Source organism: Thermobia domestica, chromosome 2, assembly GCF_964235325.1.
Source record: "Thermobia domestica chromosome 2, izTheDome1.hap1.1, whole genome shotgun sequence".
NCBI classification, from domain to species: Eukaryota; Metazoa; Arthropoda; class Insecta; order Zygentoma; family Lepismatidae; genus Thermobia; species Thermobia domestica.
In genome coordinates this window covers 143268215-143283699 of record NC_137455.1, presented here as the reverse complement: position 1 = coordinate 143283699, position 15485 = coordinate 143268215, and the positions used below count along the sequence as shown (strand labels likewise).

Sequence of the window (15485 nt, the reverse complement as noted above, 5' to 3'; positions counted from 1 at the left end):
AACGAAAAAAGGCCTGGGTGAAACCAGGTGAACCAGGTCCATCACAACCAAAACGCGATATTCACTGTGCAAAGGTTATGCTGTGCATATGGTGGGATATAAAAGGTGTGGTGTACTATGAGCTGCTGCAACCGGGTGAAACTATGAATGGAGAACGTTATCGACGACGATTAATGCGTTTGAAGCAAGCTCTGGCCAGAACACGACCAGAATGGGAGAACAGACATGATAAACTTATTGTTCAACATGATAACGCTCGCCCACATGTCGCAAAACCGGTCAAAACCTATTTAGAAAATGTCGGATGGGAAGTTTTACCCCACCCGCCGTATTCACCAGACGTTGCTCCTTCGGACTACTACTTGTTCGATTGCATGAACAACGATTTGATTGGACAGCGGTTTACTTCTTCAGAAGATATCGAAACATGGGTCTCTGACTGGATCGCTTCCAAGGATGAGGACTTCTTTCGCCACGGAATCCGTACATTGCCTGACAGATGGGCGAAAGTGGTGGCTAGCGATGGACAATATTTTTCTTAAGGTATTTATGTATTTTGTGTTTGTACTACAGCTTCAATGTGTGCGTACCAACCGCACGAATTAATTCCTAGACCAAATATATATATATATATATGCGAATAATCGAGGCTTTACTGTACTTTTTCGTTTTAATGAAACATTTCGAAGGAAGTAATATTTTCAATACTTTATTACCATGTATCTATTTATTCGAAATACGTCATATCATAGTATTTTACAGTAAGATACTTTGGATGTGCATTGGTTCGTCTTGTCACTTCCGTTACTACTGTTGTATAGACCTTCAAAATCTGGATCTTTCTGTACGTTTGTGATACTGTAGCATCCCTAGTTTGCAACACTAAATTTTTGTATAATAAGTAGATTTGAAGCATGTAATAATCTGACATAGTGCCATTTAAAAAAATACAATTTTATGTCGGGTTGGCAACACTATTAATATGATTGTATTGCTAAGTGTATCAAACAATGTTCCTCTTGTCGATATTTTCATCGTACAAAATTTCAGCATTTTCTCTCAATTAGCTTAAAAGTTACAATTGCGTATCTAGATAAATTGTCTACCCTATATATTAGGCATTTGAGCAATGTAATGGGTTCTTCTGAAGACTGCTTCTGTAGGTGTTGAATCATCTTTGTTAAGGAAATATGAGAGGAGAATTACATTTCACTTTAAATCGACACTTTGATATTAACTGCTCGTCGTTTCATTTCTCTTCAATGTTTGTTGAATTGAAAGTGTTACCTCATTTATGAAAGTCGAGTGTGTTGCAGATAAAACAACTAAAGATTACTGAACGTTACAAACACGGTGCGTGTGGGTTTTCTCGGAGTTCTCCCGTTTCTTTTCGCTTTCGTCACTCCAACATTATCATCCATCTTATCAAGACCTTCTCCTTAGCTTCGGTACATAATCGTGGAATGTTAAACTCCATTTTTTTGTGTGTGAAAAATGAAAGAAAAGAAAAAAATGTCGATTTGATATGAGATAAAATAACATAGAAAAGTCTGTAATTGATCATGTTTAAGATGATATGATCACTTACCACTTACCACCGCTCTTTCTTTAACACGTAACATTGATCATGATGATGATAGGAAAGTTTCACTTTAGGTAGTTTCACTTGTACACTGAGTGCTCACCGAATTGCGACCACGAACTTAATATTTTGTTGGTCCACCTCTTGCTCAGAGGACGGCCTGGACACGGCATGGCAAGGATTCTAGTAGTTGCTGATATATTTCCACGGAAATCTGACACAATATGTTCTTGATAGCATCCTACAATGAGGCCACAGATGTTGGTGCAGGAGTCATGGTGCGAAGAACTCGTTCCACAACATCCCATAAATGTTCTATAGGATTAAGATCCGATGAGTTTGGGGGCCAATTTATAGGCTGCATTTCCGTGTAATATTCCTTAAGCCAAGCAAGTACAGTCCTGGCGTGGTGGCACCGTGCATTATCGTTCTGGAAAATGCCGTCTTCGTGTGGGTAGAAGTGTTGCATTGTAGGTTGTATGTGATCCTCTATCGCATGCAGGCATACAATGGCTGTCTCACTGGGATCCTCCATATACACCAACGGTCCCAGTCCATACCAACATAAGCATTCCGAAACCATATAGCTGTCCCCACTTTCTTGTATAGTACGCATCATGCACGAGGGGTCCATAACTTCGTGCTGTTGGCGCCATACATGCACAAGCCCGTCCAAGAGGAGTAACACAAACCGTCATTTATCGGACCAATACACCTTTTTCCAATCATCCATGGTCCAATTAGCGTATTCTTGTGCCCAAGCGCGATGAAGGCGGTGGCCAGTTATAAGGGGTGCTTCATCTGGTGTGAAACTGTATACGTGTCAGTGTACGCCTTATAGTTGCATGGAATATGGGTGTTGTGCATCCACCATTCTATTGCTCACGTAATTCCCGAACACTGATGGTTCGTTTGGCTGTCACGAGCTGTTTGACTGTACCTTGCCCCATGTTTTGAACGTCCACACGCCGCTGCAGTTTCATCTCTTGGAGATCGTTACCCCATTATCTTCTCATTCCTTGTACACCTTCATTATAAAGGAACGGGCGCATCCGACAGGTGTCGCTGTTTGGATTATTGGCGCACCTATTGCTCGGGTACACACAATCATGCTTTATTGAAATGCGGATAAATCCTGCCCACCTCCCATTATAACCATGTGCTGTCTGCCAACATGTAGCCTCGGTTGTGTTCTTTCTCTGCAGTACTACTAATCGGGGCGGTCATGTAACCAGCTCGGCTACTGGCCACACTCTCTTGAGTGGAGGGGTGATCGCTATTAAGTGAACACTCAGTTTATTACGTTTCCTTTTTTGATTATTTGTTGGAGCACTTATATACTCTCCCCGTAAGTCTGGCATTTCTTTATTGTGATCAGTGTGACGGAATTTTATGTGTTGACTTTTGCCATCGTCAGGCAGTTGGAAAGTTTCATGAATTACTGTAAGATGCAGTTTTATTTACTGCCATAATATATTCACAATTAATATTTTTCTTTCTTATTTCAGCGGTCGTTGTTTGGTGAAACAAGTACTGACACACCAAGATCACCGTCTCCAGTACAAATGTTGCAGGAAGATCCTATCCCAGAAGAAGATCAGATCGATGCTCGGGACATACCGTCGCCTCCATTACCACCGCCACCTCCTCCCCCACCTGCTACATCTTCACCGCTCATTCCAGAGGTATTGTTCTTGCTATCATGCTTTTTCATTATTTCAGGGTGTCTATCGGTCACGAAAGTCACGAATGTCACGAAAAAGTCACGAAATCAGAAAACGGTCATGAAAGTCACGAAATTTAGCTTTTGGGTCACGAATTTCTTTTAACTGTGAAAAAGTAAGTGCAGATTAGAAAATGTTGTTGTACAAAACGTCAAAATTCACCACCACAAATGTCTATGGTCGGCTTTAGACGCTAGTAAATCGCAAGCAAAGTACGTTTCTATCGCATGAATGAAAATTCGGCCTAATTCGCACCCAAATTCGCTCTTGAAAATATTAGGAAATTTTATGATTTGGTAAAGAAAAGGTCACGAAAAAGTCACGAAATTTCATTGTGGAATTTTAGTAGACACCTGTATTTCGAACTCCACAATGTGGTTTCAGCGAATATTTTGTTACTAAGTGTTGTAGATTAGTGTAATGTGGATTTCTCGTAGTAGAGGAAGATTTCCCTCAGTACCCGTTCAGTCATTTCAGGTTAATGATAACTCTGCATTTGTAAAGCATCATGTTAATTGTACTTAGGAAGGAATGCTTAAAAAAAGTGCATATTTTGTATGCTATCGGTCGGTCATTATTGTTACGCCGCTGGAGAAGATAAATTTCCTGCAATATACGAGGTGTGATTGGAAAGTTTATGACTGGGCTCGTAATTTAAAAATGGCAGTACTTACAGGCTATCGTGATGGATCTCCTTCAAAGTAGTCCTCTGCTGAATGAACACACCGATTCCAACGGTGTTTCCACTTCTGGAAGCATTTCTAAAAATTATTTTCCGTGATGGTGTGAAGCACTTTCTCCGTATTTGTTTAAATGTCCTCAATTTGAGTCAAATCTTTTCCCTTTCAATGACAATTTTAATTTAGGAAAGAGCTAGAAGTCGGCCGAGGTCAAATCTGGGGAATACGGGGGTTGCGGAAACACAGAAATGTTGAATTTGGCCAAAAATTCCTGGATCGAGAACGCACAATGCGCTAGTGCATTGTCGTGGTGGAAAATCCATTTCTTTTCTTTCCAGAGGGCAGGCCTTTTCCACCGCACATTTTCGCGCAGACGCTGAAGGACACTTTTGTAGTATTCCTGGTTGACTGTCTGCCCCCTAGGGGCAAATTTATGATGACGATACCCTTAGAATCGAAAAAACCCACCAACATTGTCTTCACATTTGACCGACTTTGTCGCGCTTTCTTTGGTCTTGGTGAATCTGGGCTCTTCCACTGAGAAGATTGAGACTTTGTTTCTGGGACATACCCATAAACACATGATTCATCACCTGTTATTACCCTATTGAAGAAATTGAGTCCATTTCGGCTCGATGAAACAGTTCTTGGGACACTTCAAGTCTGTGTTGTTTCCGCTGGTGTGACAACACTTTCGGAATGAATTTCGCGGACACTCGACGCATGTTCAAATAATCAGTTAAAATTGACTGAACCACATAGAAACTTAAATTCAGGTACGGTTAGAGCGCACTAAATCGCCAATTTTCGCAGTGTTTTCGTTAGTTTTTGATGTTGAAGGCCGGCCAGACCGGGGGTCATCCTCTACTGACTCGCGGCCATCTTTGAATGTGTGAAACCACATAAACACGTTTGACTGGCTCAGACATTTGTCTCCAAAAGCTGTGTTTAAGCTTTCGTAAGTCTCCGAAGCAGATTTCTCAGTTTTAGAACAAAATTTCACACAAACGCGTTGTTCCAATTTTTCATTCATTTTGCGCACTTAAAAATCCGCCAAGACACACACGCCCGCACTCAACTGATTGTTACGCCGTACTGAATAAAGATATCTCGGTGCATGTTTCAACGTGTCTCAAGGACATACCAAGCCACTGCTTCTATCTTAACGGGTGATTATATCTACTACTTCTGAGCAGTATTGCCAACTGTCTTGAAACTTTCCAATCACACTACGTATAGCAGGTTGTCTGAAAACGAGTGAGCCTTTGAAGGTCAAAATTGAGAATACATTTATTCCATTTTGTTCGATGATGTATTATATTTCCACCATAATTACTTCGCTGTAGAACTTCTTTGGTTTGTGGTATAAAATATATATTTTATATATGAGACATGATTTTTCATAGCCCTCTTTTGAAACTGATTTAACACCATTCAGGAAATTTTGCAGAGACCGAAACAAATACAGCGGACTCTTGTTAATTCGAACTTGGCCAATTAGAAATATTGAATAATTCGAACAAAAGTCTAAATCCCGTGAAATTTGTGTGGAAAATAATGATAAAAAATCCTGTGTAAATCAAAATTTTTAACATCTTGGTTGGATAATCCGAAGTGATAGAATACAAGAATTTTTAGCGTTGGACAGATTGCAAACAGAAGAATACAATATTATTTAGTTTTCATTTATAATTAGTGTTATAGAGGCAGTAGTAGGGGAGAGTGACAAAATCACAATCTATCTGATGGCCCTCACAGTGGCTAACGCGTCCGTCTTGGTCCACATGGTCCTTAGTTCGACATCCAGTGGGAGAGTAGAAAAATTTAATTTCACGATCATTCACTTTCATTCCTCATCCGTCTCCTTTATGCTAAAGGGCATAACCATTGGACGTGAAATAAATAAATAAATAAATAATAATAGTGAATAGATAGTTCTGATGTTGATGAGGAGATCTGCGATCCAGTACAGAAACAACATGCGCCAACCTCACCTGAAGCTTCTGAAATGGTTGAAAATTTAAGGTGTTTTACTGAATGTCAACGAAATGTTACTAATAACATATTACACGCAATAAATTAAATTGAAGATTTTGTTGACAGTGCAACAACAATAAATTCAAACAAAACGAAGATCACAAATTTCTTTAACCCTTTTCCGACTGTTTGGACTTTTAAGTTCCATTTTCTTTGCTCATACATTATTTTTCCCGTGTGCGTTATAATGTCGAAGCCTATCCGCCTGACGGGACTCCTGATTCCCCTTTCCCCTCAGCATTGTTGTGCAACAATAGAAGAAAAAATTATTTTTATATAGTATAATGTACCCTCAGTTTACTTTCATATCAAATTATAGTAAGCAAAATATAATTCATTCAGAAAAAAATTAAGTGAAAATGAAAACCTTAAGGTAGTCCATAATTAAGGTTGTTAGTCGTGTTATTTTGCGTGTTAGGTCAATATTAAGTGCTGTACTTAAGTTTGTTTCTTATGGTACACATAGCTTAATTTATGTGCGAGTAATTGCTTGTTCGCGGTATAGTATCACGCAAATAACGCTCCCATAAAGGTAAAACCTACTGAAATTTTTATGTTGGAACGGTAGTTTTGTTGGCTTAGGTTTTTATCAGTGCGACTTTTTTCCTATACTCTTTGGCTTCGAATTAAAACGACTCCATAGTGATGGAATAAAGGTGCCAGGTCCGGGCTGTACGGTGAATGTATTCAAACTTCCCAGCCGTGTTCTCTTAATTTGTGATGGGTCGTTACAGATGTATACGGTCTGATGTTGTTAGCGTGGTATACGACACCCTTTCTGTTCAGTTTCGAACATTTCTTTTTAATTACTAGGTGCTCTTGCGCTAATTGTCGACAGTACAGGTCCGATTTTACCGTTGTGCCCGGCGGCAGCAACTCGCGATTCATAGTGCCCTTCTAATCCCACCAAACACACAGGATAACATTCCTGGATATAAGTGTAAGTTTGCCACAGACTATGTACCTTCTTTTCGCTTCAACTACAATCTTTTCGCAGATTGTTATCGTAGGTTATCCACTTGTCATCACTCGTGATCAACCGCTTCAAAACTATTCGAGTTTATTACATTTCAGTAGGGATTCACAGATACGAATTCGACGAGTTTTTGAGACATTATATGACACCCAAACGTCGAGTTTCCTTTTTTTTTATCCACTTTATTCCAGGAATTGAAATTAAATGAAATCTTTAAGTTTCACGTCCCACGGTTATGACGGTTAGGCTAAAGGAGACGGTGATTATGAGAAATGAATGAAATGGTGAAATGAAGAAAGTGGGAGGAAACGGGAGAACCCCAAGAAAACCCACGAGCACGGTGTTTGTCCACCACAAAGTCCACACAGCGCGAGCTGGGATCGAACCAGGGAGCCCAAGCACCGAGGTGAACGCTCTACCACTGAGCCACCGCGCCCCCCTTTCCAGGAATTGCTTAACACTATTTGGTGATGGATGTTTAGGTCATTGGCGATGTCATAACTGCATACATGCCGGTCTTGCTCAACTTTTGCCAGAATATTATTCAGTTTTTGTGTGACTGGTCGCCCATTCCAAGGGACATCTTGGACATCGAAATTTCCAAACCGAAAATGATTGATCTACCTTTTGGTTGTTGCATTTGATAATATATCTTGCCCATAAACAGCAGATTTTTTATTTCGTAAGACTGCATATGACTTGCATTTTTATCAAAATAAAATTGTAAAATGTAGCGGAGTTTACGGAAAGTTCATTCACCTTCATAGCACAATCTGATTATAGAAATTCCAACATGTTTTGCACATCTACTAGCTTCAACTGTCAGCTATCCCTGACCCGCTTCAACTCATACATTCTGAGATTTGGGACACTAATACTATCTCGTGCGTAAAAGGCTCTTACTTTTTGGACGACCTGATATATGCACTGAATTATGATTACCTTCCTAATATCGTATACGTCGTTTCACCTTCCATACAGCAATGATCTGATATAAAAAGACAAGAAAGTCCTTCGCTCGTATAGCAAAACAAGCTTGGCCTTTAATGCCAAGTTAGAGATATGGAACTGTCTCGAGAAACTGGATGTACCAACTATGGCGCTCTTCAATTGTCCAGTGGGTTAACATCCGGGGAGTATATTGTAAAACTTTGTCCCATATAGGTATATGTAGAGCGTTAATAAAAAGTGTGTCCGGAATCGACTCCCACTACCGACTTTCATTATAAAATTTCTCACTATAAAAATATTTTTAACAAAATACTATACAAGTAATCCCTTCTAATTTACAAGGTAAATTACAGGTAGTCTTTAACCGTAAGGTCGCAGACAGGATCTCTACAGAGCCCCGAAGCAGGCTAAGCAGAGTGAAATTAAGGACCTTAAGCTCCGATGCAAACAGAGGGAAGGTTAAATGACCAACAGAGCCCCGAAGCAAGCTAAGCGGCCGTGGTTAGGATTCCCAGTCAGAGCCCCGAAGCAGGCTAAGCCAGGAGAAAGGATAGGTGTAGTTCCGTAGCAGACTAGAGGCCTTGGGGTTATGTTACTCCTAATGTTCCGAAGCAAACAATAAGAGGGTCACCAGAAAACTAATACAGAATTGCCGTGGTCCATCCAATTTATAGCGTTCCTTGGATGGCGGTGGCGCTACTGCTCCGATGTTGTCTTCTGCTCCGAGGGAGGGGCTAGAAGTTGTCGTCTGCAAGTGATTGTAGATCCATCTGGTATGAAATCTTTTTGCCAAACCACGTGGTGGTATTTGTAAACACTGGCGTGTGGAAATGTTTGTTTACCACATCACGTGGGACATTACACCCCCGTGGCTTGTTTAAAAAATAAGCCGAAGGGTTATTTTTCTTATAGGAGTTGGCAACACTGAGGGGTCACATACACAAAAATTAGTAAAAAAAACATTAATAACACTGGGAACACTGAAAAAAATCACTTTTCGGAGCATTATTAAGGTAGTGGAAGAAAGCACTAAACAGTTATTCCTTGATTACACACAGGATCGGTGCATTTTATGACAGTTCATTTCCCTCGAGGTAGGGATGTTTTAAGCTTTGGCGTTAATATATATATTAGCTCACTTATGGTGAGGGGTGTTGGAGTCTGTAAAATCAGTTGCTCTTTAGTTGTGTGAATGGTATTAAATGTATCCATTGGAATTGGAGGAGATATATTTAAACGAGGTGTTTTGGATGTTCTTGCTACCGAGCGAAGACGGAGATATATCTTATATAAAATAATAAAACTTACGAATACTAAAATGGTTGCAATTATCACAGGGATGTAAAGAAAATTTATATTTGAAAGTTATTAATGCGAACGGTGCGATTTCTTGGTCACCCTGTATAAGGTGTAAAGTTTCTAAAATATTTGCACTAAAGATATATTTTTCAATAAAATAATCCAATTTTAAATGTCAGTGATAATGATAATGATAGTTCTGAATTCCTGGTCATACTATATATAGTGATCATGATTTTTGGAACATCCTGTATAGTATTTATGTTGAATGACGTCGGTAATAATATGTAGTCCACAGCGGAAAAAGAAAAAAATATTAAAGAATCGTAGAACTATAAGTTAGTTGTCCTTGCAAAGAACAGTTGCCTTTTAAATGCGGAAATGCAAAGTCAGCATTCTTTCATTCAGTTGCAGAATAAATGAATCAGCTTTTTGTAAAACAGAGAAGAAATATTTGTATCGCAATGAAAAGTGTTTCCTATCGTCCGGCTCCTATTGTATATCTTGTGTTCTGCCTTGGCTATTATATATATTTTGTTTATAATAAAATGTCTTCGCTCGTGCAGAAAAAATTAGCTATTTGTCCTCGTGTTGAGTGTCGTCTATATCTTCGTAATATGGTTTAATTCTGTATACAGAAATCTCCTGTATTGGTTGATGATATGAGACAGGAAATCTGACCTTATAAAGATTAGGATTAACTCTTTCGATAATTTCTAAAGATCTGACGTATCTAGCCGAGAAAATTTTTGGTCTTCCAATCTGACGTTTGGGAAAAAAGACAACCTTCTGGCTCTTATCAAAATTAGTCTGTTGATGTTTAAGGTCGTAATATTTTTTCTGTTTGTTGTAACTTGCAATTAGATTATCCTGTACGATTCCACGTATCTTATTCAGACGATCTTTGTCGACGCATAACGTCGGTGTGGATGCTAACGCAGAGATGGTGTTAGGTTCGTATCCGTGCATAAGGAAAAAAAAAACTTGAATATTTAGTTCCCGTCTGTACGAATGTATTAATTGCGAATGTAATATACGGGATTAGTTTTGGCCAATGATTTTGTTTTTCCTTAACAAAAAAATTAACAGCGTTTTGTATGATTTTGTGGAATGTTTCCACTACACCTAAAGTTTTGTGATCATAAGCAGGGCAAAATTTAAATTCAAAGTTGTAGACCTTTGCTAGGTTCTGCAGTCTCTTAGCATTATGTACAGGGTATCTAAATATAGGTAGGAAAAAGCTCCGTATTTAAGAATAATGTCATATATAAGAAATTGTTCAATTTCTTCTGCTGTAATGTTGTTTACAATCCTGGTCACACAGAATCGCGTGGACATCTCAATGGCAACTAGTATGTATTTGAAATTTATTTTTCTGACTGGTATTTTTCCAATTGAATCGTACTGCCAGGCAGTCGCAATCGGTTTAGGAGAATGATGAAGCAATTGGCCCGCCGGTTTGGCCGGTAACTTCTTGAGTCTTTAAGTAAATAGAATAGACAGTCCTTATTCTATTTGCTATGTAAGCTTTCATATTAGGAAAATAATATTTTCTGAGTACCGACTGGTACGTCTTAGTATACCCAAAATGGGGTGCCATTGTGTTGTTATGGACAGCATCAAACCATTTGCCTAGTAAAGATTTCGGTAAACAAAGTAAATATAGAAGTCCTAATTGAGGGTGCTTCTGAGTTCTATATAACAGTCCATTTTTAAAAGAAAAGTATTTCGCCACACGAAGTGTAGATAACTTGTTAGGTTCTTTATTTTCCAAAATCGTGATGATGAAGGATCTTTCCTTTGTTCATTTGCTAAATTGGGTAACGTCATGGATTTGGTCAATTTGAAAGGTGTGTACTAATGAGTGAGAAGCAAAGACTTTAGCGTCCTCTGTGTCCGAGAAGTTATCAACTTCTTGATTTTCGTCCCGCTGTATATCTTGCTTGTCTTCTAAGCGACTAAAAATGTCTGCAGGATGCTGCTGGCTTTTAATGTGTTGAATTTCAAAATTATAATCTGCTAAAAATATCTTGTAGCGGGTAAATTTTCCGACTCTGTCCGGCTGGGTGTTGAGTGAAGCCAAACATTTATCGTCTATAAATAATTTAAATTTTCTATTCAGTAAGAAATATCGACATTTTCGAAGAACATATATCAATGCATATAGTTCTATCTGCCATGTTGAGGCCTTTCTCTCGGTCTTGGTAAAGCGACGACTACAATAGGAAACAACACGTTCCTGATTAGTTTTAGTGGTTGTAACATACCAATATTCCACCTGCTGAGGTTGAAGATGCGTCGGAATATGCTCGAATTTCCAATGATGGATCGAATGAATCGAAGATGGGGCCTGAATAATACTCATCTTAAGTTTCTCAAATAACTCGAAATGCTGAGTTGTCCATTTAAATTTTGAATTCTTGTTCAAAAGAATTTGAAATGGTTCCGTCTTTTCTGTAAAATTTTTAATATGCGCCCTTAAATAAGAGCAGAGTCCTAGAAAACTCTTCAAGGTCCTTTTAGAGGTTGGTTTCTTAAAATTTCGTATCTTATTGGCAATTTTGGGTGAAATTTTGATTTCCTTGCCGCTAACTGTGAATCCTAAAACATCCAATTCCAAGTGTAATAGGTGGGTCTTATTCGGGCTTGCTCTAAAATCGTGTTTTCTCAGCCTTTTGAAGAGCAATTCCAAGTCCGATAGTTGCTGTTTCCAATTTTTGCTTCCTATCACAAGGTCGTCAGCGAGGACAGTTATGCGAGGTGGTAAACCCTCTAAAAGTATGCGTACTGCTATACTTAGCGCGGCTGCTGAAGTGGTATACCCCATGACGCAGCGTTGGAATTTATACGCCTTCCTAGTATGATTAAGTTCAAAAGTCATGTATTATTGACTTTCAGGCTGCAGTAATAGCTGGAAATAGCTAGACTTTATATCAATGGTCGAGATGCAAGATTTGCCTCTAAGTACATGCAAAATGTCTTCTGTGGACTGGAATGGAATGCTCAATTATTTTGTAAACTTATTACAAGCCTGTAGATTCAAGACTAGGCGGAATTCCGAAGTATTTGGTTTCCTAACTATGAGAAGTGGCGACGAAAAAGAGCTGTCACTAGTCACTTTAATAATATTGGCTTCTAAAAGCTGTTTAATTTGCAAATCAATTTGCGGTCTTACTGCCAAAGGAATGAAAGGTGACCTCTGATGAAAAGAGGCTCCTTTATCTATCCTTATCTTGTGTACATATCCACGAAAGTAGCCTATGTCAGTTGGTGTATAAGAAAAGACATCCCTGTATCTAAAAAGTAGATCATGTACAGCTTTCTTCTGTTCATTCGTTAAATCCGGATTTATGTCGAATAACTTAATATTAAAAAGTGACTTGGTCTTGTCCAGCTTATTCTGAATTTCTTGTTCATTTCTATAAAGTGTTTCATCATTTTGTTCGTCTGTTTGGCAGTCACTCTGTATATCTACTTCTTGAACGTTCTCTTCAACATATGCGATCGCTGTGTTTTTTACTAGTGTTACTGGCCTATTGGTTGGATTTGATATTAATAGCGTGGAATTATTCTTACGTACCTTAGTAGGCAAAGTTTGTAGCCCGTACTTGTCTAATAAATTCTCTAATGGAGAGATGATAAAATATTCATTATCCATTTTGCGATTCTTTTACATTAATTGGTAAAAAGAAATGTGACCTGGCTGGTATGGTAACCTTTCGAGTAGTAAATACGTCAGCCGATTTATGCTGCTTTATTATATGAATTGCGTTTGCTGATAATTTTTCTTGAGTGTCAACTTCAATTGGGTACGGCGGTAGCCATGATTTCTTGTATACTGATAATGTATTATTTTACAGATCAATTTTGGCCTGTAAATGATTTAGAATATCCTCTCCAAATAAAGGCAAAATGTCTCCGTAATCTAAGATTCGAAAATAGTGGGAAAAAGTTGTTGATCCAATCCTGACTTTAATTAAAGTTATATAACGTAAGTTTACAACGGAATTCTCAATTCCTCGTAGATTGGTGCTAAAAGGAATCAATTTTGTGTTTGGAGGAAGCCAATTTTTGGGCCATAGGATCAACGAGCTGCCTGTGTCAATGATTACAGGATATTTTTCTTTCTTAATTGTTACATTAATTAATAATTTATGTTCTTAATTTAACAACTTTGATGCTTTCTCTTCTATCGGATATCGGAGCCACTATATAAAGTGATGTCATTTACTGTCTATTAGTGTTAGCACTTGCAACTTTTTGTTGCTCATTTACTTTCTGACTTTCGGTCCTCAGAACATGTTCTTGAGAGGATTTGTCCTGGGGCCCCTCTAGGCGTTTCCCTGCTGATTATTCTTATAGCATGTGCTGGAAGAATGACCTTTTTTATAGCACGTACCGCAAACTGTGACTGTTTCTGGTCTAAGATTACTATTATTATTTTTAGAATTCTCTTTCTTTCTATTTTTATTTTGGTTTTATTGCCATTATTTGTATTTCTCGACCTGTAATTGTTACGGCCGCCATGTGTAAATCGTGAACTCTTAATAGCATTTTGGGCTACTAGAAGAGATAGTTCGGCCATTTGATTTGCTAATTTACTAAAGTCCAATGAATTATTTGTGCTAGAAGTACCAGATGTGCTAGGCGCGGGGGATTCGGGAGGGGGATTTGGATTACTAACTTGGGTGGGAGGATTTGGAGGTAATTGACTTTGTGATGCACCCTGTAGCTGTGATGGTGAAGGTGTAGGAAAGACTGGGGTAGGTTGTTGGTAATGATTCCAATTAGGTGTTGGATTACCTATTGAATAAGTCAGTTGTTGATGATGTGTAGGGAAGGAAGCGCCAGCGACTGCCGATGAATTTAAACTGCTGACTGGTGAATTGTGATCGCAGAGTGAATATATTGTCTGTTGTAACTCTACGTAATCACGTTTCTTCATTAGGTCATTTGCTTTTTCCAGGTTATGTAAGTGTGTCTGCAAGACTTGAACAGTTGTCAATGTTTCTAACGCGATCTTTTGTAAAAAAGTTTTTCATTAATCCTAATGAAAAATAATTTATTTTCTGTTCCTCGGTGGCCTGAGGCAGAACTTGTCGTATAACTCTGAATTTCCTTAGAAAATACGAATCAATTGGCTCATTTTCGCCCTGTTGGACTTGAAAAATTTCAAACTCAGCCCGATATGTCGTTAATTTTTGACCTACTCAAGTCAACTAATTTATCTTTTAATTGTTCGTAATTAAGAGAATCCAATTGGTTCTGGGCCTTTAATTGTAGCACTAAATCGAACGCCATGTCTTGTAAATACATCGGCAATAGTTCTTTCTTTTTCTCAGCATTCCAAGAATGCAATAACGCAAGATGGTCAAAAAGCATAAAAAATCTATCGGGGTCCTTCGTAACGTGTCCCGAATATTTAGTGAGGTGTGGTATATTAAAAGAAGGGCGCGAATTCGGATCCATATTTGCACCGTACTCCGGGAAAGTGTTCTTTCCTGTTCTAGTATGCTGCATTCACTAAAATAAAGTCAAGTCCGATTCGATTCACTAATTTCACACTTAAGAAAATCACATACCTTTAAAAAGAGTTCACTTCCAGTTAATAAAAGTACTGTCAGACTGAGGGTAGGGTAGTATTCAGACTGACCCGGTCAATGCCTCGACCATGTAAAACTTTGTCCCATATATTTATATGTAGAGCGTCAATAAAAAGTGTGTCCAGAATCGACTCCCACTACCGACTTTTATTATAAAAGTTTTCACTATAGAAGTATTTTTAACAAAATACTATACAAGTAATCTCTTCTAATTTACAAGGTAAATTACAGGTAGTCTTTGACCGTAAGGTCGCAGACAGGATGTCTACACAGCCCCGAAGCAGGCTAAGCAGAGTGGAATTAAGGACCCTAAGCTCCGATGCAAGCAGAGGGAAGGTTAAATGGCCAACAGACCCCGAAGCAGGCTAAGCGGCTGTGGTTAGTATTCCCAGTCAGAGCCCCGAAGCAGGCTAAGCCAGGAGAAAGGATAGGCGTAGTCCCGTAGCAGACTAGAGGCCTTGGGGTTAGGTTACTCCTAATGTTCCGAAGCAAACAATATGAGGGTCACCAGAAAACTGGTACAGAATTGCCGTGGTCCATCCAATTTATAGCGTTCCTTGGGTGCGGTGGCGCTACTGCTCTGATGTTGTCTTCTCCGAGGGAGGGGCTAGAAGTTGTCGTCTGCAAGTGATT

At 38.8% G+C, this 15485-nt stretch overlaps 1 protein-coding gene across 1 annotated transcript in view; it reads left to right on the top strand.

Annotated features, from left to right (window-relative positions):
• LOC145675811 (uncharacterized) overlaps positions 1 to 15485 on the top strand; it is a 124920-nt gene that overhangs the window by 95805 nt on the left and 13630 nt on the right. The window contains exon 8 of the mRNA XM_081746530.1: positions 3091 to 3267. Within this exon, the coding sequence (XP_081602656.1) occupies positions 3091 to 3267 (177 nt within the window). The remainder of the gene's footprint in view (positions 1 to 3090; positions 3268 to 15485) is intronic.